Source organism: Entelurus aequoreus, linkage group LG08 (assembly GCF_033978785.1).
Source record: "Entelurus aequoreus isolate RoL-2023_Sb linkage group LG08, RoL_Eaeq_v1.1, whole genome shotgun sequence".
NCBI classification, from domain to species: Eukaryota; Metazoa; Chordata; class Actinopteri; order Syngnathiformes; family Syngnathidae; genus Entelurus; species Entelurus aequoreus.
This window is the reverse complement of record NC_084738.1, coordinates 81,916,547-81,941,546: the sequence shown is the minus strand read 5'-3', so window position 1 is coordinate 81,941,546 and position 25,000 is coordinate 81,916,547. Positions and strand designations below refer to the sequence as shown.

Below are 25,000 nucleotides of genomic sequence, written 5' to 3'. Positions count from 1 at the left end.
GGCTGCTAAACATTTGATAGCTTGACCGTATGTGCGCGTCACGTACGTAACTTTTTAAAAATATATAAGCTTTATGAACCTTGGGTTAGGTGAACGGTCTTTTGGGCTGAGTGATTGTGTGTGTTGATCAGGTGTTTGAATTGTATTGGCGTGTTCTATGGAGCTAGGAGCTAGCAGAGGAGCTAGGAGCTAGCGTAACAAACACACAGGTGTTTTTATGCAGGATTAATTTGTGGCATATTAAATATAAGCCTGGTTGTGTTGTGGCTAATAGAGTATATATATGTCTTGTGTTTATTTACTGTTGTAGTCATTCCCAGCTGAATATCAGGTCACCCCCGGCTCTCACAGCATCTTCCCTATCTGAATAGCTTCAACTCCCCACTAGTCCTTCACTTGCACTTTACTCATCCACAAATCTTTCATCCTCGCTCAAATTAATGGGGAAATTATCGCTTTCTCGGTCCGAATCTCTCTCACTTCATGCGGCCATCATTGTAAACAATAGGGAACTTTGCGTATATGTTCAACTGACTACGTCACGCTACTTCCGGTAGGGGCAAGCCTTTTTTTTTATCAGATACCAAAAGTTGCGATCTTTATCGTCGTTGTTCTATACTAAATCCTTTCAGCAAAAATATGGCAATATCGCGAAATGATCAAGTATGACACATAGAATAGATCTGCTATCCCCGTTTAAATAAAAAAAATTCATTTCAGTAGGCCTTTAAGTAGTGTGTGTGTGTGTGAGAGAGGATTTCAGTAGTGTGTTTGAGAGCGTTTCAGTAGTATGTGTGAGAGGATTTCAGTAGTTTGTGTAAGAGTGTTACAGTGGTGTGTGTGTGTGTGTGTGTGTGTGTGTGTGTGTGTGTGTGTGTGTGTGTGTGTGTGTGTGTGTGTGTGTGTGTGTGTGTGTGTGAGAGAGTATTTTAGTAGTGTGTGAGAGGGGATTTTAGTCGTGTCTATGAGAGGATTTCAGTAGTGTGTGTGTGAGAGCGTTTCAGTGGTGTGTGTGAGAGGATTTCTGGAGTGTGTGTCGGAGCGTTTCAGTAGTGTGTGTGAGGGGATTTCAGTCTTGTGCATCAGAGGATTTCAGTGGTGTGTGTAAGAGCGTTTCAGTGGTGTGTGTGTGTGTGTGTGAGAGGATTTAGATAGTACTTTATTAATCCCCGAGGGGAAATTAGATAACAATAATAATAATAATTAGATTTCAGTAGTGTGTGCGAGAGGATTTCAGCAGTTTGTGCGAAAGCATTACAGTAGTGTGGGAGAGCGTTTCAGTAGTGTGTGTGTGAGAGGATTTTAGCAGTTTGTGCGAAAGCATTACAGTAGTGTGGGAGAGCGTTTCCGTAGTGTGTGTGTGAGAGGATTTTAGTAGTGTGTGTGAGAGCGTTTCAGTAGTGTGTGTGTGAGAGCGTTTTAGTAGTGTGTGTGTGAGGGGATTTCAGTCTTGTGTATGAGAGGATTTCAGTAGTTTGTGTAAGAGCGTTACAGTGGTGTGTGTGTGAGAGGATTTCAGTAGTTTGTGTAAGAGCGTTACAGTGGTGTGTGTGTGAGAGGATTTTAGTAGTGTGTGAGAATGTTTCAGTAGTGTGTGTGTGAGGGGATTTCAGTCGTGTGTATGAGAGGATTTCAGTAGTGTGTGTGAGAGCGTTTCAGTAGTGTGTGTGTGTGTGTGTGTGTGTGTGTGTGTGTGTGTGTGTGTGAGAGAGAGCGTTTTAGTAGTGTGTGTGAGAGGATTCCATTAGTGTTTATAAGAGGATTTCCATAGTGTGTGTGAGCGTTTCAGTAGTATGTGTGAGGGGATTTCAGTCGTGAGCATGAGAGGATTTCAGTAGTGTGTGAGAGAGGATTTCAGTAGTGTGTGTGAGAGCGTTTCAGTAGTGTGTGTGAGGGGATTTCAGTTGTGTGCATGAGAGGATTTCAGTGGTGTGTGTAAGAGTGTTTCAGTGGTGTGTGTGTGTGTGTGTGTGTGTGTGTGTGTGTGTGTGTGTGTGTGTGTGTGTGTGTGTGTGTGTGTGTGTGTGTGTGTGTGTGAGAGAGAGAGAGAGGATTTAGATAGTACTTTATTAATCCCAGAGAGGAAATGAGATCATAATAATAATAATTAGATTTCAGTAGGGTTTGCGAGAGGATTTCAGCAGTTTGTGCGAGAGCGTTACAGTAGTGTGTGAGAGCGTTTCAGCAGTGTGTGTGTGAGAGGATTTTAGTTGTGGGTGACAGTGTTTAAGTAGTGTGTGTGAGGGGATTTCAGTAGTGTGTATGAGAGGATTTCAGTAGTGTGTGTGAGAGCGTTTCAGTAGTGTGTGTGTGTGTGTGTGTGTGTGTGTGTGTGTGTGTGTGTGTGTGTGTGTGAGAGAGCGTTTTAGTAGTGTGTGTGAGAGGATTTCAGTGGTGTGTGAGAGGATTCCAATAGTGTTTATAAGAGGATTTCCATAGTGTGTGTGAGTGTTTCAGTAGTATGTGTGAGGCGATTTCAATCGTGTGTATGAGAGGATTTCAGTAGTGTGTGAGAGCGTTTCAGCAGTGTGTGTGTGAGAGGATTTTAGTTGTGGGTGACAGTGTTTAAGTAGTGTGTGTGAGGGGATTTCAGTAGTGTGTATGAGAGGATTTCAGTAGTGTGTGTGAGAGCGTTTCAGTAGTGTGTGTGTGTGTGTGTGTGTGTGTGAGAGAGAGAGCGTTTTAGTAGTGTGTGTGAGAGGATTTCAGTGGTGTGTGAAAGGATTCCAATAGTGTTTATAAGAGGATTTCCATAGTGTGTGTGAGTGTTTCAGTAGTATGTGTGAGGCGATTTCAATCGTGTGTATGAGAGGATTTCAGTAGTGTGTGAGAGAGGATTTCAGTAGTGTGTGTGAGAGTGTTTCAGTGGTGTGTGTGAGAGGATTTCTGTAGTGTGTGTCGGAGCGTTTCAGTAGTGTTTGTGAGGGGATTTCAGTTGTGTGCATGAGAGGATTTCAGTGGTGTGTGTAAGAGTGTTTCAGTGGTGTGTGTGTGTGTGCGTGAGAGAGGATTTAGATAGTACTTTATTAATCCCCGAGGGGAAATGAGATCATAATAATAATAATAATAATAATAATAATAAGATTTCAGTAGGGTTTGCGAGAGGATTTCAGCAGTTTGTGCGAGAGCGTTACAGTAGTGTGTGAGAGCGTTTCAGCAGTGTGTGTGTGAGAGGATTTTAGTTGTGGGTGACAGCGTTTAAGTAGTGTGTGTGAGGGGATTTCAGTAGTGTGTATAAGAGGATTTCTGTAGTGTGAGTGTGAGAGAGTTTCAGTAGTGTGTGTGTGGGGATTTCAGTCGTGTATGAGAGGATTTTTTGTAGTTTGTGTAAGAGCGTTACAGTGGTGTGTGTGAGAGGATTTTAGTAGTGTGTGAGAGTGTTTCAGTCATGTGTATGAGAGGATTTCAGTGGTGTAAGAGCGTTTCAGTGGTGTGTGTGTGTCTGTGTCTGTGTGTGTGTGTGTGTGTGTGTGTGTGTGTGTGTGTGAGAGAGAGAGAGGATTTAGATAGTACTTTATTAATCCCAGAGGGGAAATTAGATAATAATAATAGTAATAATTAGATTTCAGTAGTGTGTGCGAGAGGAGTTCAGCAGTTTGTGCGAGAGCGTTACAGTAGTGTGTGAGAGCGTTTCAGTAGTGTGTGAGAGGATTTTAGTAGTGGGTGACAGTGTTTAAGTAGTGTGTGTGAGGGGATTTCAGTAGTGTGTATAAGAGAATTTCTGTAGTGTGTGTGAGAGGATTTTAGTAGTGGGTGACAGCGTTTAAATAGTGTGTGAGGGGATTTCAGTAGTGTGTCTAAGAGGATTTATGTAGTGTGTGTGAGGGGATTTCAGTCGTGTGAATGAGAGGATTTTAGTAGTTTGTGCAACAGCGTTTCAGTGGTGTGTGTGTGAGAGGGGTTTAGTAGTGTGTGAGGGGATTTCAGTGGTGTGTACGAGAAGATTTCAGTGGTGTGTATGAGAGGATTTCAGTGGTGTGTGTGTGAGAGCGTTTCAGTAGTGTGTGTGTGTGAGAGCGTTTCAGTAGTGTGTGAGAGCGGATTTCAGTAGTGTGTGAGAGCGAAATAAAGGAACATTTGGGTACCTGTCACCGTGATTGTGTTTGTGTTTCTCCGCCTGCATTTTATTGTTTTTTTTCTTCTTGATCTTCTTCTTCTGTTCCGATTCTGAGTCGCTGGATTCGCCGGAACTCTTCCCGGAATCAGTGGAGCTCTTGTCGGACTCGCTTTCGTCCTCCTCGCTGGTGCTGCCGGACTCTGTGCACAACAAAGTTTCAGTTCTGCGTCGTCTATACTATAAAGCGAGAGTCCGTTTTGAGGCTAACCTTCGCTACTACTACTGCTGCTGCTACTACTACTAGTACTACTATTAGTACTACTGCTGCTGCCGTCATTGTCGCTGCTGTCAGACGCTTTCTCCTTTTTGTCGTCATCCTCATCAGAGTAGAACTTGTCATCCAAGTTAGTAGTCTTGGACTTCCCGAGCAGCGGCGCCCACTCTTTCACCTAAACGTGGCGCAGGGAAACAAAGCTGTCAGAATAATTGTATCTAAGTTATCACAAAACTTTGTGTTACATTGAGTTCAGACAAAAGCTGTCTTTGATCCTACCAAGCAGAAGGCTTGTAAAACTTCACTGTGTACGATGGGAAGCGGCAGGAAGGCGTCGGTTTCTTTGATGTATTGTAATCAACAGGAAGATTTTGTCTTTACCTGAGATCTACAAAGCGGAGAGGAGGCAGGGCCTGACCTCCTCCAGGCACCTTTTCTTTTAACTGTTTTGTAACCAAAGGCGGCGGCTGTTTACGACCCCCCTCCCTTAGAAACAACTGTTGCCATGTAATCAGGGAAAGTCCAAATAAAAGAGGAGGCGTACAATCTTTCGTCAGAGCATGGTGGAACACTGTACAAGGATACAGGTGTACGCGCTCTCCTCATTGAGCCAAATTGTATTCTGTCTCTGTTTGATTCTTTGCTTTTTGTCTTGTTTAATAGATGTCATCAGTGTTTGAACCTGACAAAAGCCATCAGAAACTCTTTCTAATGCTGAAAAAAAAAAAAAACTCTACGTCCTAAAACACAGCCTTGGGTTCTGCCAAGTATCCATCATACAGCTATAGACCCGAGAGTTGGAAGTTTGATTGTTTTGCTTTTCTTCAGCAATTATGCTAACGACTCGGACGATGAAACAATAGCAATATTTTATTTTCACTCGCATACAAAACATTCTAACTTGGATTGTTTCCCTGGCTTCGAGAGTCTCCCGAAGGACAGTGCGGCGAAGACACAACAAACTCCCACCTTGTCTCTCATGGACACACACCAAGTGTTGTTGACTTTGGACTGACTGCCGGCTGCAATCACACCAAGGCCGCGGAACAGATGCACATGCATCCACGATAAATATACGCCACACACGTACCCCACACCCTCTCAACGCTTGAATCCCTTAGGGGCGATGGACGGCTGACTAGCGCTTATACAGCAGCAGCTGGCCTCCGTAGCTCCCACTCCCCTCCCCTCTGTTGCAAGTTTTGTTGATTCTATGTCATTTCTTTATATGTGCTACGGTTATAACGTTTTTTCCCGTGGCCTCAGTCTGAACCCCCTCCCTGGAGTCCTGCCTTTGACTGAATTTTTTTTTTTACTCCCCCCCACCCAATGTTTACCTGATTCACACAATCCTGAATGGGATTGTGCTGAACATCTAATTTCCCTTCGGGGATTAATAAAGTATTTCTGAATCTGAATCTGAATGTATCGCGATAGACACGTAATCGATATCAATTTTAAAAAATGCGTTCGATCATTTTTTTGCTTTTATGTCGTTGGAAAGCAAGGTTGGTTGCATGAACAAAGGCACTCGCTCTCTGGTAACCCAACAACACAGGAAGTGATCGCTGATTAGTGGCAGTGACACGCTAACAGCCAATCAGATAGCAGTATCGTCGTGATTATCATACCAAATAGAACATTGCGAGAATCGGTTTAAATCAAGAATAGTGTTCAATCGAGAATCCATTCTGAATCAAATCGCCCCCCCAGGAATCGGAAACGCATCCAATCGTTAGGTGCCTAAAGATTGACACCCCTGCAAGCTACTATTAGCATTAGCGATTTCACATGGCGATTTCGACACCTCCAAATGTATTAAGGAAAACTGAATGAATGTTACAATCAAACAGCTGGCGTGAAATAAGCACAATACTTACAGTACAAACACTTGTAAGGCGCAACATAACACATTAACTTCCTAGTTAGACAACATACCATAGATAGCCGATACAGCAGAGGAGCACAAAAAAAATCGATTCACATCCAGATCGCGATCCTTATTCATCCCGATTCTAACACTATGTATGTGTTCATTCATAGTTTTGATGCCTTCAGTGACAATGTAAATAGTCATGAAAAAAAAAGAACACACATTGAATGAGAAGGGGTGTGTCCATACTTTTGGCCTGTGCTGTATATATTAAATATGTATATTTCATAAATTAACTGTCAATAGAATTTCAGTGCAAACGAAAATACAGCTTCACCACTTTAGTCATAATTTGTGTGCCAAACCTGTAAAGGCTTAGTGGCCACGTGCGTGGACATCACCTTTTAGCTCTTATTTCCAAAATTGTGTACACTACTGAATTGCGACACTTATACTGCCATCTGGTGGTGTCAGAAGAGTATAACATACAATGGAATTTGGGGGAAAAAAAGTGTAAAAATAAGAATTAGCATGTCACTAAACATGAAGTACACATTTGTGTACTTATGGACTAAAAGTACATCATATCAAAAGATGATTCTTAGTTTTTATTCTAATTAGGGTCCAATAAGCCCAAATAGCAAAGAGAAATAAAAAAAGCATGTAAACAAACAGCTTGGGCCTTAAGAGGTAAAGTAACTTCTCTATGACTTTGGCTCAGGACTTCTCCTGTCTTTTTGAGATTGTCAGTACTGCCACAAATGGTGGAAAACTGTACTGCAACCGGATACCACTGCGGCCCACAGATATTTTTGGCGGCCCCAACAATGGTTAAAATATAGCTCATTTGCATTTAGTCTTGTAAAAACCTTGTGTTCCCAGTAGGGCACTAAATTCCAGCATTAATGCTACAAACCCCGTTTCCATTTTTTGATTGATTGATGAGTTGGGAAATTGTGTTAGATGTAAATATAAACGGAATACAATGATTTGCAAATCCTTTTCAACCCATATTCAATTGAATGCACTACAAAGACAAGAAATTTGATGTTCAAACTCATAAACTTTATTTTTTTTTGCAAATAATCATTAACTTAGCATTTCATGGCTGCAACACGTGCCAAAGTAGTTGGGAAAGGGCATGTTCACCACTGTGTTACATGGCCTTTCCTTTTAACAACACTCAGTAAACGTTTGGGAACTGAGGAGACACATTTTTTAAGCTTCTCAGGTGGAATTCTTTCCCATTCTTGCTTGATGTACAGCTTAAGTTGTTCAACAGTCCGGGGGTCTCAGTTGTGGTATTTTAGGCTTCATAATGCGCCACACATTTTCAATGGGAGACAGGTCTGGACTACAGGCAGGCCAGTCTAGTACCCGCAATCTTATACTATGAAGCCACGTTGATGTAACACGTGGCTTGGCATTGTCTTGCTGAAATAAGCAGGGGCGTCCATGGTAACGTTGCTTGGATGGCAACATATGTTGCTCCAAAACCTGTATGTACCTTTCAGCATTAATGGTGCCTTCACAGATATGTAAGTTACCCATGTCTTGGGCACTAATACACCCCCATACCATCACACATGCTGGCTTTTACACTTTGCGCCTAGAACAATCCGGATGGTTCTTTTCCTCTTTGGTCCGGAGGACACGCCGTCCACAGTTTCCAAAAACAATTTGAAATGTGGACTCGTCAGATCACGGAACACTTTTCCACTTTGCATCAGTCCATCTTAGATGATCTCAGGCCCAGCGAAGCCGACGGTGTTTCTGGGTGTTGTTGATAAACGGTTTTCGCCTTGCATAGTAGAGTTTTAACTTGCACTTACAGATGTAGCGACCAACTGTAGTTACTGACAGTGGGTTTCTGAAGTGTTCCTGAGCCCATGTGGTGATATCCTTTACACACTGATGTCGCTTGTTGATGCAGTACAGCCTGAGAGATCGAAGGTCACACGCTTAGCTGCTTACGTGCAGTGATTTCTCCAGATTCTCTGAACCCTTTGATGATATTACGGACCGTAGATGGTGAAATCCCTAAATTCCTTGCAATAGCTGGTTGAGAAAGGTTTTTCTTAAACTGTTCAACAATTTGCTCAGGCATTTGTTGACAAAGTGGTGACCCTCGCCCCATCCTTGTTTGTGAATGACTGAGCATTTCATGGAATCTACTTTTATACCCAATCATGGCACCCACCTGTTCCCAATTTGCCTGTTCACCTGTGGGATGTTCCAAATAAGTGTTTGATGAGCAATCCTCAACTTTATCAGTATTTATTGCCACCTTTCCCAACTTCTTTGTCACGTGTTGCTGGCATCAAATTCTAAAGTTAATGATTATTTGCACAAAAAAAAAAAGTTTATCAGTTTGAACATCAAACATGTTGTCTTTGTAGCATATTCAACTGAATATGGGTTGAAAATGATTTGCAAATCATTGTATTCCGTATATATTTACATCTAACACAATTTCCCAACTCATATGGAAACGGGGTTTGTATATTTATGGTTTCAAAGTGTTAGAAATAATCAAACATGAAAGGAGAGTATGAGGCCTTACTGGTTCGATGACCTCCACGTTCCTCACAGACTGGTCGGGCGCCACCGCGGGCCAATCGGAGAGCTCCTGGTAGCCGGCAGCTTTACTGTTGAGGCTGTGAGACAGCGTTCCCAACTGGAAACGATCCCTATCTAAAAGCAGAAAAGAGATAAACACCGTTGGGTGAAGGAAAAGACTTAAGACTGACATTAAGAATGACAAGGGCGGTTAGCGCTTTTCCACCCAGACGGCGTGAAAGCGCCTCTGACCGTTAATGGTGAAGAAAACGCTCGGAGGAAGCTAATGGAAAACCCACAGCCCTCGTCTCTCGTTGCCGTAATAATTGACCCATCTCATTATTCCTAAGAAAAGTGCCCTTCAGAGAACACCTGAATAATAAAAGCTGTCTCCGGTGATAAATAAACCTTTTTTTTTACATTTAAATGTACCTTTGAAGGCCGACTCCAGCGTCGGGGCGGGCTTGGGCGCCAGCAGGATGCGCCGGGCGTACTTGTTGAGGGCGCCGCTCTTGTCGCCGGGCACGATCAGCTGCCGTATGAAGCGGGTGCGATCCCGGATGTCGTAGCTCGGGTCGTACTTGCCCAGGTTGAGGATGTACTGGGTCAGCAGTTTGGTCTGAGGGGAGTGGGATGGATGATGACACTGATGAATGGGCGGCCATTGACCTATCCTCTACTGCAGACCTGGGCAAATTAAGGCCTGGGGGACGCATGCGGCCCGTTAAGCTTTTCAATCTGGCCCGCCGGAAACTAGGGATGTCCGATAATATCGGACTGCCGATGTTATCGGCCGATAAATGCTTTAAAATGTAATATCGGAAATTATCGGTATCGGTTTCAAAATTATCGGTATCGGTTTCAAAAAGTAAAATGTATGACTTTTTAAAACGCCGCTGTGTACACGGACGTAGGGAGAAGTACAAAGCACCAATAAACCTTAAAGGCACTGCCTTTGCATGCCGGCCCAATCACATAATATCTACGGCTTTTCACACACACAAGTGAATGCAAGGCATACTTGGTCAACAGCCATACAGGTCACACGGAGGGTGACCGTATAAACAAGTTTAACAAGTATGCGCCACACTGTGAACCCACACCAAACAAGAATGACAAAACACATTTCGGGAGAACATCCGCACCGTAACACAACATAAACACAACAGAACAAATACCCAGAACCCCTTGCAGCACTAACTCTTCCCCCCGCTACCCCCTACCCCCGCCCACCTCAACCTCCTCATGCTCTCTCAGGGAGAGCATGTCCCAAATTCCAAGCTGCTGTTTTGAGGCATGTTTTTAAAAAAATAATGCACTTTGTAACTTCAATAATAAATATGGCAGTGCCATGTTGGCATTTTTTTCCATAAGTTGAGTTGATTTATTTTGGAAAACCTTGTTACATTGTTTAATGCATCCAGCGGGGCATCGCAACAAAATTAGGCATAATAATGTGTTAATTCCACGACTGTATATATCGGTATTGGTTGATATCGGAATCAGTAATTAAGAGTTGGACAATATCGGAATATCGGATATCAGCAAAAAAGCCATTATCGGACATCTCTAGTTTTAATGACATTCAGACTTTACTTCAATCAAGCTGTGAAAATCTGCTGTACAGTATGTTGCTTGGGTCCAATCTTTAGGAACACTTAATACAAAACCTCACAATAATATCTGATTGAACGCTAAAAACGTTATGACAGACCGCCCTGAAACACAAAATTGAATTTTAAATTTTTTTACTGGATGGGACACCCAGAATGTACATGAAAATAAAGAATGCAAGACTTACAATATTAACTACGAAGGATAAAAAAATGAATATTGACAACATATGAACGTCACACCCCCTCTCCATCCACATATTTTACAACCAAGCGAAACGCAACAAAAATGCAACAAACACAGCGAAATATGAACGCGAAGGGTAAAAAAAAACCCCACCTACAATCTGATATATGTGATGTATCACTAAGCTTTAGAACTTTGTTGTAAAAATCTCCTTCCGCGTCTGTCTTTGACACCCGCATTTCGGGCTCCGGAAACACTCTGTGGAAACGCTCCCCACCCACACTGCTTGGTGCCTCGTCTGAGCTGCTGTGACTTAGATTACTATAGAAACTATAGTAGAATTTTTCCATAACTTGAGTTGATTTATTTTGGAAAACCTTGTTACATTGTTTAATGCATCCAGCGGGGCATCACAACAAAATTAGGCATAATAATGTGTTAATTCCACGACTGTATAAATCGGTATCGGTTGATATCGGAATCAGTAATTAAGAGTTGGACAATATCGGAATATCGGATATCGGCAAAAAAGCCATTATCGGACATCTCTAATTGAAAGTGTAGCTGCCATTATGATGTGCAGTGATGTTTTCAAATGACTGTAAGTCTTGAACTATACAAAGTATTTCAATGGTTGGAATCTGCGCTTTTGCATGATATACTAGTTACTATCCATCCATCCATCCATTTTCTTCCGCTTATCCGAGGTCGGGTCGCGGGGGCAGCAGCCTAAGCAGAGAAGCCCAGACTTCCCTCTCCCCAGCCACTTCGTCCAGCTCCTCCCGGGGGATCCCGAGGCGTTCCCAGGCGTTCCCTAGGGAGGTGTTCGGGTGGCATCCTGAGCAGATGCCCGAACCACCTCATCTGGCTCCTCTCCATGTGGAGGAGCAGCGGCTTTACTTTGAGCTCCCCCCGGATGGCAGAGCTTCTCACTCTATCTCTAAGGGAGAGCCCCGCCACCCAGCGGAGGAATCTCATTTCGGCCGCTTGTACCCGTGATCTTGTTCTTTCGGTCATAACCCAAAGCTCATGACCATAGGTGAGGATGGAAACGTAGATAGACCGGTAAATTGAGAGCTTTGCCTTCCGGCTCAGCTCCTTCTTCACCACAACGGATCGATACAGCGTCCGCATTACTGAAGATGCCGCACCGATCCGCCTGTCGATCTCACCATCCACTCTTCCCTCACTCGTGAACAAGACTCCGAGGTACTTGAACTCCTCCACTTGGGGCAAGATCTCCTCCCCAACTTGGAGATGGCTTTCCACCCTTTCCTGGACGAGAACCATGGACTCGGACTTGGAGGTGCTGATTCTCATCCCAGGCGCTTCACACTCGGCTGCGAACCGATCCAGTGAGAGCTGAAGATCCTGGCCAGTTGAACCCATACTACTAGTTACTATGGTAATCTAATTAGTTTCTATAGTAATCTAATTAGTTACTATGGTAATCTAAGTCACAGCAGCTCAGACGAGGCACCAAGCAGTGTGGGTGGGGAGCGTTTCCACAGAGTGTTTCCAGAGCCTGAAATGCGGGTGTCAGAGACGCGGAAGGAGATTTTTTACAACAAAGTTCCAAAGCTTAGCGATATATCAGATGTATCAGATTGTAGGTGGGTTTTTTTTACCCTTCGCGTTCATATTTCGCTGTGTTTGTTGCATTTTTGTTGCGTTTCGCTTGGTTGTAAAATATGTGGATGGAGAGGGGGTGTGACGTTCATATGTTTTTGCGTTGCAAAAATGCGGAGGCACACCACCAGCAGAAATCATTCAAAAACAAAACTCAGTTGACAGTAAAAAGTCGTTGTCGTAATTGTTGGATATGACTTTATACCATAACAAAGCATGCATCACTATAGCTCTTGTCTCAAAGTAGGTGTACTGTCACCACCTGTCACATCACACCCTGACTTATTTTCACTTTTTTTCTGTTTTCCTGTGTGTAGTGTTTTAGTTCTTGTCTTGCGCTCCTATTTTGGTGTCTATTTCTCTTTTTTTGGTATTTTCCTGTAGTAGTTTCATGTCTTCCTATGAGCGATATTTCCCGCATCGACTTTGTTTTTATCCTTCTTCGTGGGGACATTGTCGATTGTCATGTTCGGATGTACATTGTGGACGCCCTCTTTGCTCCACAGTAAGTCTTTGCTGTCGTCCAGCATTCTGTTTTTGTTTACTTTGTAGCCAGTTCAGTTTTAGTTTCGTTCTGCATAGTCTTCCCTAAGCTTCAATGCCTTTTCTTAGGGGCACTTACTCACTTTGTTTATTTTTTGTTTAAGCATTAGACACCTTTTTACCTGCACGCTGCCTCCCACTGTTTCCGACATCTACAAAGCAATTAGCTACCGGCTGCCACCTACTGATATGGAAGAGTATTACACGGTTACTCTGCCGAGCTCTAGACAGCACCGACACTCAACAACAACACATCATTTGCAGACTATAATTACTGGTTTGCAAAACATATTTTTAACCCAAATAGGTGAGATTAGATAATCTCCCACGGCACACCAGACTGTATCTCACGGCACACTAGTACACTGCGGTAGCCATCCTCAAGCATCAGTTAGCGTGTGGTACCTGCTTGGAGTTGGTCAGGTACAGCTTGGCGGCCAGGTTGACCGCCTGCAGCTTCACAATGTCCTCCTCCACCGTGAAGGTCTTGGCGATCTTCCGCAGCACGTCGGGCGCGATCTTGGACACCCGCTCGCAGTACTCGCCCATCAGCCACAGGATGCTCGCCCGGGCCATGGACACCTGCGGGTCGGAGGGAGATTCAACCGGTCCGCCCGTGTTTCTCCCAGCACAAATATCGACGCCGCTTACGGTGATTTTGTCAAAGAGCTTGGCCATGTGCTTGATGATCTCGCTGTGCTGGGTGGGCTGGGTCTGCAGCAGCTTGCGGATCACCACCACGCTCTCCGCCACCACGCCCTCTGCGGCCATCACCACAGAACACACGGTCGGGGGGACGCTTAAATCACATGGGAGGGGTTTTTCTCGAGGTGTTTTACCGTCTCTGTTGGACAGCAGCAGCACCAAGCCGTTGAGGCAGGTGTCCGTCACCTCCGAGATGTTGGTGGCGCACCGGCCGATGGCTTGGATGGTGGCCGCCGCGAAAGCTTTGTCCTGGCTCTTCACGTAAGTCTGGAAGGCACCGAGGACTCAGCGGGTTAAGTGTCGCATGCAGGGATGGGTACCGTCCACATTTGTACCAATTACCGTAACCAACCGTACCGATTTTCGGTACTTTTGTGATTGTTAATGAATGCTAATTGTATTTTTTAATGTAAATGAATAAATAAGCTGATTATGATAACTGCTGTCCAGTCTTGTTTTATTATCACATTTCAGTCTAATTTGCATCAAATGGCATTACTGGTAGTTTAAATGTGTACCTTTTTTGTATCAAAAATACTTACTTTGTAATTGCAACATTACTTGGAGGGAGCCTGGCGGAGTCCGCCCCGAGTGCTGCTAGATTGATTGTTTACGTGAGCCGGTGTTTAGTCTGCAACCGGACGTGACGTCACGTGCAACAATAGTATCGAAGTATGACACCGTTTGATTCAACGAGAATCCACACCCGGGAGTACCGACGGAATTCGGTCGGTGCCTAAAAAAGTACAGAATTCGCTACCCATTCCTAGTCCCAGGGTCAAAAAAAAAATCAAGTTATTGGTGGACACTAGTGTTGTCCCAATACCAATATTTTGGTACCGGTACCAAAATGTATTTCGATACGTTTCGATACTTTTATAAATAAAGGGGACCACAAAAAATTGCATTATTGGCTTTATTTAAACAAAAAATGTTACGATACATGAAACATATGTTTATTATTGCAAGTTTGTCCTTAAATAAATTAGTGAACATACTAGACAACTTGTCTTTTAGTAGTAAGTAAACAAAAAAAGACTCCTAATTAGTCTGCTGACATATGCAGTAACATATTGTGTCATTTATCTACCTATTATTTTGTCAACATTATGAGGGACAAACAGTAAAAAATGATTATTAATCCACTTGTTCATTTACTGTTAATATCTGCTTATTTTCTGTTTCAACATGTTCTATCTACACTTCTGTTAAAATGTAATAATCACTTATTCTTCTCTTCTTTGATACTTTACATTAGTTTTGGATGATACCACAAATGTAGGTATCGATCCGATACCAAGTCGTTACAGGATCGTACATTGGTCATATTCAAAGTCCTCATGTGTCCAGGAACGTATTTACTGACTTTATAAACATGATATGGATTTAAAACGAAAGAAGATGATGTGATACCAAAAAATATTGATTGTAATCATAGCAGTAGCGACTAGATACGCTCCTGTACTTGGTATCATTACAGTGGATGTTAGGTGTAGATCCACCAACAGCGTTTGTTTACATTGTGACGCCGGTGAGCTACGGTGTGTAGTGAAGCATGTTTAGCTATTCCTCGTCCTCCAGTTATAATGCTACTTGTAAGAAACATACCGGTACTTTTTTTGTCGCCATGGAGACAAGGATTAGTCATTTAGAAGTAAGCTGCGGATGGACTTTAGCCGCTGGCTAGCTAGCCATGTCTTAAAGCAGCTCTTCCTGAGAGCGTTTCAGTGTTATAACTTCACCTTTATCTTTACTTTTTAAGCCAAAATGCGTCCATTCTCCCTTTTCTGTCTGCACACTGTGTCTACTTGTAAGTACTCCGTGTGTGTGCACTGCCGAACATGCTCCTCTGCTCGTAAACCAGCAATGTCACGACGACGGGGGCGCAGGGGACCGGTACTTTTTAGAGGCGGTATAGTACTGAATATGATTCATTAGTATCGCGGTACAATACTAATACACCGGTATTAGTATAATACAGTATAGAGAGCAAATACAAACCTGAAACTCCCTCAGGATGGTGGAGATGTTGGCTTCATTCGCCAAGTTGGTCAGAATCTCCAACTGTGAGCAAATAGATAGGAAAATAGGAAAGGCATTAATTGTATTTAACACTTCAACCTGGGGTGTTTAAACCCGCAAATGCATTCATGTTTGTGGAGGGAGGTGTGGCCTGCAGGAGCAAAGGTCACCGCCTCTGTCTACGGTGCTGAGGACGAGCACCATCGGATACTGACGACGAGACGCAGCTGACAGGTGATTAGATTTCCCTGGTGGTACGTGTTAATCTAATCATCTGTTGTCTTTAACAGTGAGTGGCCGAGAGCAGGGGGGGAGAGAGGATACGGACGTGACTGAAAGTCACGTTCTGCGGGAGAAAGACTTTGACCAAATCTATGTGCATTAAAAACGTTGTTAAAAACTGCACGCGTGGCTCCTGTGCCGTGTCTACCGTGGAACTGCTAGGAAGCAACTTCCACAATGTTATTTACAGAAGAGGCCATTAAAAAATACAAGGACAACAGATACCTTCAGTGTTTTGATGTGTGTGGTGTCTGTGGATCTGACATAGAAGCTCTTCATGAAGGGCTCAAACATCCCCTGTTTGGATGACATGATCACGCATAAGCTTCAATGATCACAGACGGTTCTCATCACGGTTCTCCTCACCTTCCTCTGAATGGACATGGTGGCGATGTTCTGCAGCACCACGTACTGCACCTCTCTGTGCGGCGCAAACAAGAAAGTGAGCAAGGGGCGCCGCGAGGCGTAGCGACTCCTCGCCGCGTGTGCTCACCTGTGGCTCCTCAGCAGACGCACCAGCGACTTGGTGACAATGTTGACCTCGTGCTTGGGCGCCAGGTGCCAGTAGAGCTGAGCCACGGACATCACCACCTGGAACCACAGCCAAACAATCTGACACTGAATTGGCGGTGACTAGCGATTGGGGCGAACGATACTGTGTCCATCCAGGCAGGTATCGCTTCAAGAAAAAAAAACATTGTGAAGCGCCAATCAGAAAGGGGCTCGTACGAAAATAATTTTGAGGAATGGCATGCCACGATTGATCTACAAAAGCCCAAAACCAGTGAAGTTGTCACGTTGTGTAAATGGTAAATAAAAACAGAATACAATGATTTGTTAATCCTTTTCAACTTATATTCAATTGAATAGACTGCAAAGACAAGATATTTAACGTTCCAACTGGAAAATGTTATTTTTTGCAAATATTAGCTCATTTGGAATTTGATGCCTGCAACATGTTTCAAAAAGTGGCAAAAAAGACTGACAAAGTTGAGGAATGCTCATCAAACACTTAATTGGAACATCCCACAGGTGAACAGGCTAATTGGGAAGAGGTGGGTGCCATGATTGGGTATAAAAGCAGCTTCCATGAAATGCTCAGTCATTCACAAACAAGGATGGGGCGAGGGTCACCACTTTGTCAACAAATGCGTGAGCAAATTGTCCAACAGTTTAAGAACAACATTTCTCAACGAGCTATTGCGAGGAATTTAGGGATTTCACCATCTACGCTCCGTAATATCATCAAAAGGTTCAGAGAATCTGGAGAAATCACTGCACATAAGCGGCAATGCCCGTGACCTTCCATCCCTCAGGCGGTACTGCATCAAAAAATGACATTAGTGTGTAAAGGATATCACCACATGGGCTCAGGAACACTTCAGGAAAAAACTGTCAGTAACTACAGATCATTGCTACATCTGTAAGTGCAAGTTAAAACTCTACTATGCAAAGCGAAAGCCATTTATCAACAACACCCAGAAACACCGCCGGCTTTGCTGGGCCCGAGCTCATCTAAGATGGACTGATGCAAAGTGGAAAAGTGTTCCGTAGTCTGACGAGTCCACATTTCAAATTGTTTTTGGAAACTGTGGACGCCGTGTCCTCCGGACCAAAGAGGAAAAGAACCATCTGGACTGTTATAGGCGCAAAGTTGAAAAGCCATCATCTGTGACGGTATGGGGGTGTATTAGTGCCCAAGACATGGGTAACTTACACATCTGTGAAGGCACCAATAATGCTGAAAGGTACATACAGGTTTTGGAGCAACATATGTTGCCATCCAAGCAACGTTATCATGGACGCCCCTGCTTATTTCAGAAAAACAATGCCAAGCCACGTGTTACAACAGCGTGGCTTCGTAGTAAAAGAGTGCGGGTACTACACTTGTCTTGCCTGTAGTCCAGACCTGTCTCCCATTGAAAATGTGTGGCGCATTATGAAGCCTAAAATACCACAACCGAGACTGTTGAACAACTTAAGTGAAGTGAAGTGAATTATATTTATATAGCGCTTTTCTCCAGTGACTCAAAGCGCTTTACAATGTGAAACCCACTATCTAAGTTACATTTATACCAGTGTGGGTGCCACTGGGAGCAGGTGGATAAAGTGTCTTGCCCAAGGACACAACGGAAGTGACTAGGTTTGCAGAAGCGAGGATCGAACCTGGAACCCTCAAGTTGCTGGCACGGCCACTCTACCAACCAAGCTATACCGCCCCTTAAGCTGTACATCAAGCAAGAATGGGAAATAATTCCACCTGAGAAGTTTCAAAAACGTGTCTCCTCAGTTCCCAAACCTTTACTGAGTGTTGTTAAAAGGAAAGGCCATGTAACACAGTGGTAAAAACGCCCCTGTGACAACTTTTTTCCAATGTGGTGCTGCCATTAAATTCTAAGTTCATGATTATTTGCGGAAAAAAAATTACGTTTCTCAGTTGGAACCTTAAGTATCTTGTCTTTGCAGTCTATTCAATTGAATATAAGTTGAAAAGGATTTGCATATCATTGTATTCTGTTTTTATTTACCATTTACACAACGTGACAACTTCACTGCTTTAGTAAATCACCAAGTGGTCAAAGAGAGCGAATGTTTTCCTTTTCACATTCACCCCGTGACGTACTTGGAAGTCCAAACTAGAGTGCGTGTACAAAACTAGCTCTGTTTTAACGCAGTTAAAAATAAGAATTCAGCAGCTCAAATGGAAAACTCTGCATGTTTTTTTGGTTGTTTTTTTTAAACTCGCTCGCATTTTCCTTCAATGTTGCCTTCATGTCCTCACAACTGCTTTCGCAACGTTGAAGCGTTTCCTTATTTGGCAGCACTTTATTGTCACAGGACTGATTATCCAGCCCAGCGTCGAGGAGGACACGTGTCCATCCTTGCAGACAGCGTGTCGTCGATGAGGATGGAGAACGTTAGCGGTGGCAGTTGAAGTGGGGAAGAACAACACAGCATGCGTCGCATTTTAATCAACACTTTCATTTGGGAGCGACACAGGCCTTGAGGCTGTCAGGTGATGGACATCCGCTCTTAGCGTGTGTATGAGTGAATTTCCTCCATCTCGGCGTTCAGACGGCGCTTCTCTTCTACTAATAACAAAACTGCGACTCACCGCCGTGTTGCGGCTCTGCAGCAGAGGTTTGGTGTTCCTGAGCAGCAGCCGGTGATCAGGGTCCATGATGTAAGGCTTGGCGTCCGTCCGGTCCCGTTTCTCCTCCGAGTCCGAGTCGTAGAAGGTCTTCACGTCGTTTTCGTCAAATACGGCCCCCTGGGATCATGTCGACATGTCACTCAAACTGACACACACACATGCTGCCTTCAAGGTGTCTGTAAAGGCAGAGGTGACCACACCTTTTTAGCAGGCGAGCTACTTTTCAAATGACCAAGTCGAGGTTATCTACCTCATCTACATACAGTCGTGGTCAAAAGTGTACATACACTTGTAAAGAACATAATGCTATTATATTATTATGTAAATATTATTATTTTTTTGTGATAGAGTGATTGGAGGACATACCGTAATTTCCGGACTATAAGCCGCACATGACTATAAGCCGCACCAGCTAAATTTAGGGGAAAATACAGATTGCTCCATATATAAGCCGCACCCGACTATAAGCCGCAGGGTTTTGATGTGTAATTACCGTAGTATATAGGGGTTCCTGCTACCACGGAGGGGATTGTCGGGACAGAGATGACTGTTTGGGAACGCAAAGCGTCCCATTTATCAACAATAAATCTTTCAATCATTCAATCAAACTTTCACATCTTTGACATGGCGAACAGCATTCGTGCAGAGTACAAATAGTACAACGGTGCAAAGTAATACAAAGTGCTCGCCTGTACGTTATCAAAATAACCAGCCTACCGGTATATGAAAAGTTAGTCTTTAATCATTGTGTCATCGTCTTCCTCCTGTGTACTAAAACCACCGAAATCTTCTTCGTCGGTGTCGGAGAAGAACAGGCCGTATATAAGCCGCACCGTTGTATAAGCCGCAGGGACCAGAACGAGGGGAAAAAGTAGCGGCTTATAGTCCGGAAATTACGGTACTTGTTGGTCACAAAAAACATTCATGAAGTTTGGTTCTTTTATGAATTTGTTATGGGTCTACTGAAAATGTGAGCAAATGTGCTGGGTCAAAAGTATACATACAGCAATGATAACATTTGCTTACATGTCCCTTGGCATGTTTCACTGCCATAAGGCGCTTTTGGTAGCCATCCACAAGCTTCTGCTTGAATTTTTGACCACTCCTCTTGACTAAATTGGTGCAGTTCAGCTAAATTTGTTGCTTCTCCTGACATGGACTTGTTTCATCAGCATTGTCCACACGTTTAAAGGCCTACTGAAATGACATTTTTTTTAATTTAACCGGCCGGGGATAGCAGATCCTTTCTATGTGTCATACTTGATCATTTCGCGATATTGCCATATTTTTGCTGAAAGGATTTAGTAGAGAACGACGACGATAAAGTTCGCAACTTTTGGTCGCTGATAAAAAAAAGCCTTGCCTATACCGGAAGTAGCGTGACGTCACAGGAGGAAGGGCTGCTCACATTTCCCCATTGTTTACACCAGCAGCGAGAGAGATTCGGACCGAGAAAGCGACGATTACCCCATTAATTTGAGCGAGGATGAAAGATTTGTGGATGAGGAACGTGAGAGTGAAGGACTAGCGTGCAGTGCAGGACGTATCTTTTTTCGCTCTGACCGAGGGCTCATTGGATTCCGCACTTTCTCCTTTTTCTATTGTGGATCACGGATTTGTATTTCAAACCACCTCGGATACTATATCCTCTTGAAAATGAGAGTCGAGAACGCGAAATGGACATTCACAGTGACTTTTATCCCCACGACAATACATTGGCGAAACACTTTAGCTACGGAGCTAACGTGATAGCATTGGGCTCAAATGCAGATAGAAGCAAAATAAATAAACCCCTGACTGGAAGGATAGACAGAAGATCAACAATACTATTAAACCATGGACATGTAACTACACGGTTAATGCTTTCCAGCTTGGCGAAGCTTAACAATGCTATTGCTAACGACGCCATTGAAGCTAACTTAGCAACGGGACCATACAGAGCTTTGCTAAAAACATTAGCTCTCCACCTACGGCAGCCAGCCCTCATCTGCTCATCGACACCCGTGCTCACCTGCGTTCCAGCGATCGACGGAGCGACAAAGGACTTCATCCGATCACCGATGCGGTCGGCGGTCCGGAGACGGAGGAAGTCCTCCTGGTTGTGTTGCTGTAGTCCGCCGCTAATACACCGATCCCACCTACAGCTTTCTTCTTTGCAGTCTCCATTGTTCATTAAACAAATTGCAAAAGATTCACCAACACAGATGTCCAGAATACTGTGGAATTTTGGGATGAAAACAGAGCTTTTTTGTATTGGATCCAATGGGGTCCGAATACTTCCGTTCTCTCCGTGACGTCACGCGCATACGTCATCATATCTAGACGTTTTCAACCGGAAGTGTCGCGGGAAATTTAAAATTGCACTTTATAAGTTAACCCGGCCATATTGGCATGTGTTACAATGTTAAGATTTCATCATTGATATATAAACTATCAGACTGCGTGGTCGGTAGTAGTGGGTTTCAGTAGGCCTTTAAGTCAGGACTTTGGGAAGGCCATTCTAAAACCTTCATTCAAGCCTAATTTAGCCATTCCTTGACCACTTTTGAGGTGTGTTTGGGGTCATTGTCCTGTTGGAACACCCAACTGCGCCCAAGACCCAACCTCTGGGCTGATGATTTTAGCTTGTCCTGAAGAATTTGGAGGTAATCCTCCTTTTTCATTGTCCCATTTAAAGCACCACTTCCATTGGCAGCAAAACAGGCCCAGAGCATAATACTACCACCACCATGCTTGACGGTAGGTTTGGTGTTCCTGGGATTAAAAGCCTCACCTTTTCTCCTCCAAACATATTGCTGGGTATTGTGGCCAAACAGCTCCATTTTTGTTTCATCTTGACCACAGAACTTTCCTCCAGAAGGTCTTATCTTTGTCCATGTGATGTCAGATGAAACAAAAATGGAGCTGTTTGGCCACAATACTCAGCAATTATGTGTATTATAATAATAATAATAAATCGATCGTAGAAGTATCGACTAGAAACGCTCCTGTACTTGGTATCATTACAGTGGATGTCAGGTGTAGATCCACCCATGGCGTTTGTTTACATTGTGACGCCGGTGAGCTATTGTATCCTCCTACGGTGTGTAGTGAAGCATGTTTAGCTATTCCTCGTCGTCCTGTGATAATGATACTTGTAAGAAACATACTTTGTCGCGATGGAGGCGAGGATTAGTGATTTAGAAGTAGCTTAAACACTGCCGACTGCGGATGGACGTTAACTGCTAGCTAGCTAGCCATGTCTTAAAGCACCTCTTTGCTGAGGGCGTTAACTTCACCTTCATCTTTAGTTTTTAAGCCAAAATGCGTCTGTGGAGGGGGGCATGGCCTGCGGGCCTGCCGCGGAACGGGGTGTGTCAGAACCGGCCTCGAAGACAGCGACAGGTGCGTAGATGGCCCACGTGGGCCTTGTTATCTAATCACCTGTCGCCTTTATTAGCAGCAGCCGTGATGAGACGAGGGGTTGGAGTTGGAGGTGCTGCAGGAGACAAAGACAGTTTGCTGGAAAGCAAAAGACTTCGCACTATTCTATGAAAATAAAACGGTGTTGTACCCGGAATTCCTGGCTCTCCTGGCAGTGTGTGGTGGTCTGAAGAACCCACTAGAGGGCAACCTCTACAGCGTCCATTCTCCTTTTTCCGTCTAAACACTGTGTCTGCTTGTACGTAGTCCGTGTGTGCGCACTGCCGAACATGCTACTCTGCTCACAAAACCAGCAATGTCACGACATGACGACGCGCCGTCATGCCCGGGAACCGGAACTTTTCAAACAGAGTATAGTACCGTTTTTGATTCGTCAGTACCGCGATACCGTACAACCCTATTCACCAGCATGAGAAAGTGTGTCGTGAGAAACTACTATGAGGGGCCTATAGGGGTGTAACGGTACACAAAAATTTTGGTTCGGTACGTACCTCGGTTTAGAGGTCACGGTTCGGTTCATTTTCGGTACAGTAAGAAAACAACAAAATATACATTTTTTGGTTATTTATTTACCAAATTTGTAAACAATGGCTTTATCCTTTTAACATTGGGAACACTATAATAATTCTGCCCACGTTAATCAACATTAAACTGCCTCAAGTTGTTGCTCAGATTAAATAAAATGACAAAACTTTTCTTCTACATATAAAAAGTGCAACATTAAAAAGTTTCAAGTCAACTCATCATGCTTCATTTATTACAGCATTTGGGAAGCCTGTAGTTGATTTTTATTATAATAATAATAATACCTGGGATTTATATAGCGCTTTTCTAAGTACCCAAAGTCGCTTTACATGTAAAAAAACCCATCATTCATTCACACCTGGTGGTGGTAAGCTACTTCTGTAGCCACAGCTGCCCTGGGGTAGACTGATGGAAGCGTGGCTGCCAATTTGCGCCTACGGCCCCTCCGACCACCACCTATCATTCATTCACCGGTGTGAGCGGCACCGGGGGCAAGGGTGAAGTGTCCTGCCCAAGGACACAACGGCATGGTAAGAGGCGGGGAGCGAACCTGCAACCCTCAGGTTTCTGACACGGGCGCTCTACCCACTACGCCATTATGTAAATGTTATATTTTTATCAACATGTGATAGCAGGGACCCTGCCATTCAAAACTAGGCTGCTCCATTACTAATGATTAATGTAACTATAGCTGAAAATATAGTACAATAGCAATAGGAGAGACTATTCATCCCTGAACACCATGAGTTCATGTAGGCTTAATGATGCAGTTACATTATTATATCAACGATCAGAGACAGAAACTCTTCATTTAACATAATGTCCTTTTTTGCTGCTTCAACACAGAAAAAGGTAAAGTGAAATAACTTAGTTGTTAACTGTAGGTCAATAATGCTTGTCTTTCTCTCAGACAGACAGGGCTTTGCTGTCCGTAACACACGCACGCACACACAAATAAGGCAACAAGAGAAGTATCCTACACTTCTCTTTTGTAAAGTAAATCTGAACAGCCGATACGGGCATCTACATCAACTATATGATTTGCCTGAGAAGCTGGACAGGTCAAGAAAAGAAAAGAAAATATATATATATATATATATATTTAAAAAAAAAAAAATTTTTTTTAAAGACTTTAGTTTAGGCGGTGGCTCTTTGTTGTTAAGGCGGCTGCCTTAACAACAAAGCGTTGCGGGAAACCCTGACCCTATTCACCAGCATGAAAAAGTGTGTCGTTATAAACTACTATGAGGTGCCTGGTGTGATACGTTGTGGTCATGCACCACGTCGTATTGGATCGACGTCCAATCGCCACAAAAAAAACGGGACTCGGCGGCGGCGTCTCACCTCCTTCCAGGGACTGGTGAACTGCGTCCTGGCGTAGCGCGTCAGCATGGAGATGATGACCACCTGCCCCCACTCCTCCACGTCCACCAGCAGGTTGCACAGCTTGCGGTAGTTCTTGTGGATCAGGTCGATGCGATCCGGGCACACCTCCTCGAAGGCCATCACCACGCTGCCCGCCACCAGCTGCACCGGCGAGTTAGAGCAGACAATCAGACGGCGGCGGCGAGAGCTTGACAATTAAGACGAGCGATAAAAAAGGACTCGGGAGAAACAACGTTGTTAACGAGTCTGACCCCAATTCTGCTGCCAAAACACTCGGGAGAGGCAAACACAAAGAGAAAGTATTTTCAACTTTGATTGCAGTTAGTTGATAATTAGCGGGGGGGTGGAAATGTTGGCACTTAAAAAGTTTAAATGGACTCATTTTCACACAAGTGTGGGGAGAAAAGCCATCAATTATACAGCAATTTGATGTTCAATTCCCAGAGAAAGAACAATTGGAAATGTGTCAGACTGCATTTTAAAGTATACTTCCCTTTCTTACCAACTCACGGGGCCCTCGAGAGGCGGACCCCGGTCGGGATGCGGAGCACCAAGACCTATCATTGTGCTATCTTGACCACCATATGCTTATTTGACCTGTGCAGATTTCTGCTCGTTAACGAGGGAGATGTAACCTTATTGTTGTTGTTTTTTATACTTACAGTATTTTTTTTAAATAATAGGCACGTTAAATGCTATGTTCTAAATTGTTTTATTTATTTGGAATATTCTTATTACGGTACATGACAAAGTTTTGATGAAACTTTC

General features: G+C 43.8%; 1 protein-coding gene across 2 annotated transcripts in view; it reads right to left on the bottom strand.

Moving 5' to 3' along the window:
- Nucleotides 1–25,000, bottom strand: part of ap3b1a (adaptor related protein complex 3 subunit beta 1a) — a 126,292-nt gene that overhangs the window by 65,109 nt on the left and 36,183 nt on the right. For both annotated transcript variants that reach the window (XM_062057420.1, XM_062057419.1), the window contains exons 7-19: nucleotides 24,191–24,373; nucleotides 18,860–19,015; nucleotides 16,238–16,335; nucleotides 16,111–16,165; nucleotides 15,970–16,041; nucleotides 15,442–15,504; nucleotides 13,575–13,707; nucleotides 13,387–13,496; nucleotides 13,141–13,317; nucleotides 9,196–9,382; nucleotides 8,768–8,898; nucleotides 4,326–4,506; nucleotides 4,086–4,257 (exon numbers count right to left, since the gene is read on the bottom strand). In XM_062057420.1, the coding sequence (XP_061913404.1) occupies nucleotides 4,086–4,257; nucleotides 4,326–4,506; nucleotides 8,768–8,898; nucleotides 9,196–9,382; nucleotides 13,141–13,317; nucleotides 13,387–13,496; nucleotides 13,575–13,707; nucleotides 15,442–15,504; nucleotides 15,970–16,041; nucleotides 16,111–16,165; nucleotides 16,238–16,335; nucleotides 18,860–19,015; nucleotides 24,191–24,373 (1,718 nt within the window). The remainder of the gene's footprint in view (nucleotides 1–4,085; nucleotides 4,258–4,325; nucleotides 4,507–8,767; nucleotides 8,899–9,195; nucleotides 9,383–13,140; nucleotides 13,318–13,386; nucleotides 13,497–13,574; nucleotides 13,708–15,441; nucleotides 15,505–15,969; nucleotides 16,042–16,110; nucleotides 16,166–16,237; nucleotides 16,336–18,859; nucleotides 19,016–24,190; nucleotides 24,374–25,000) is intronic.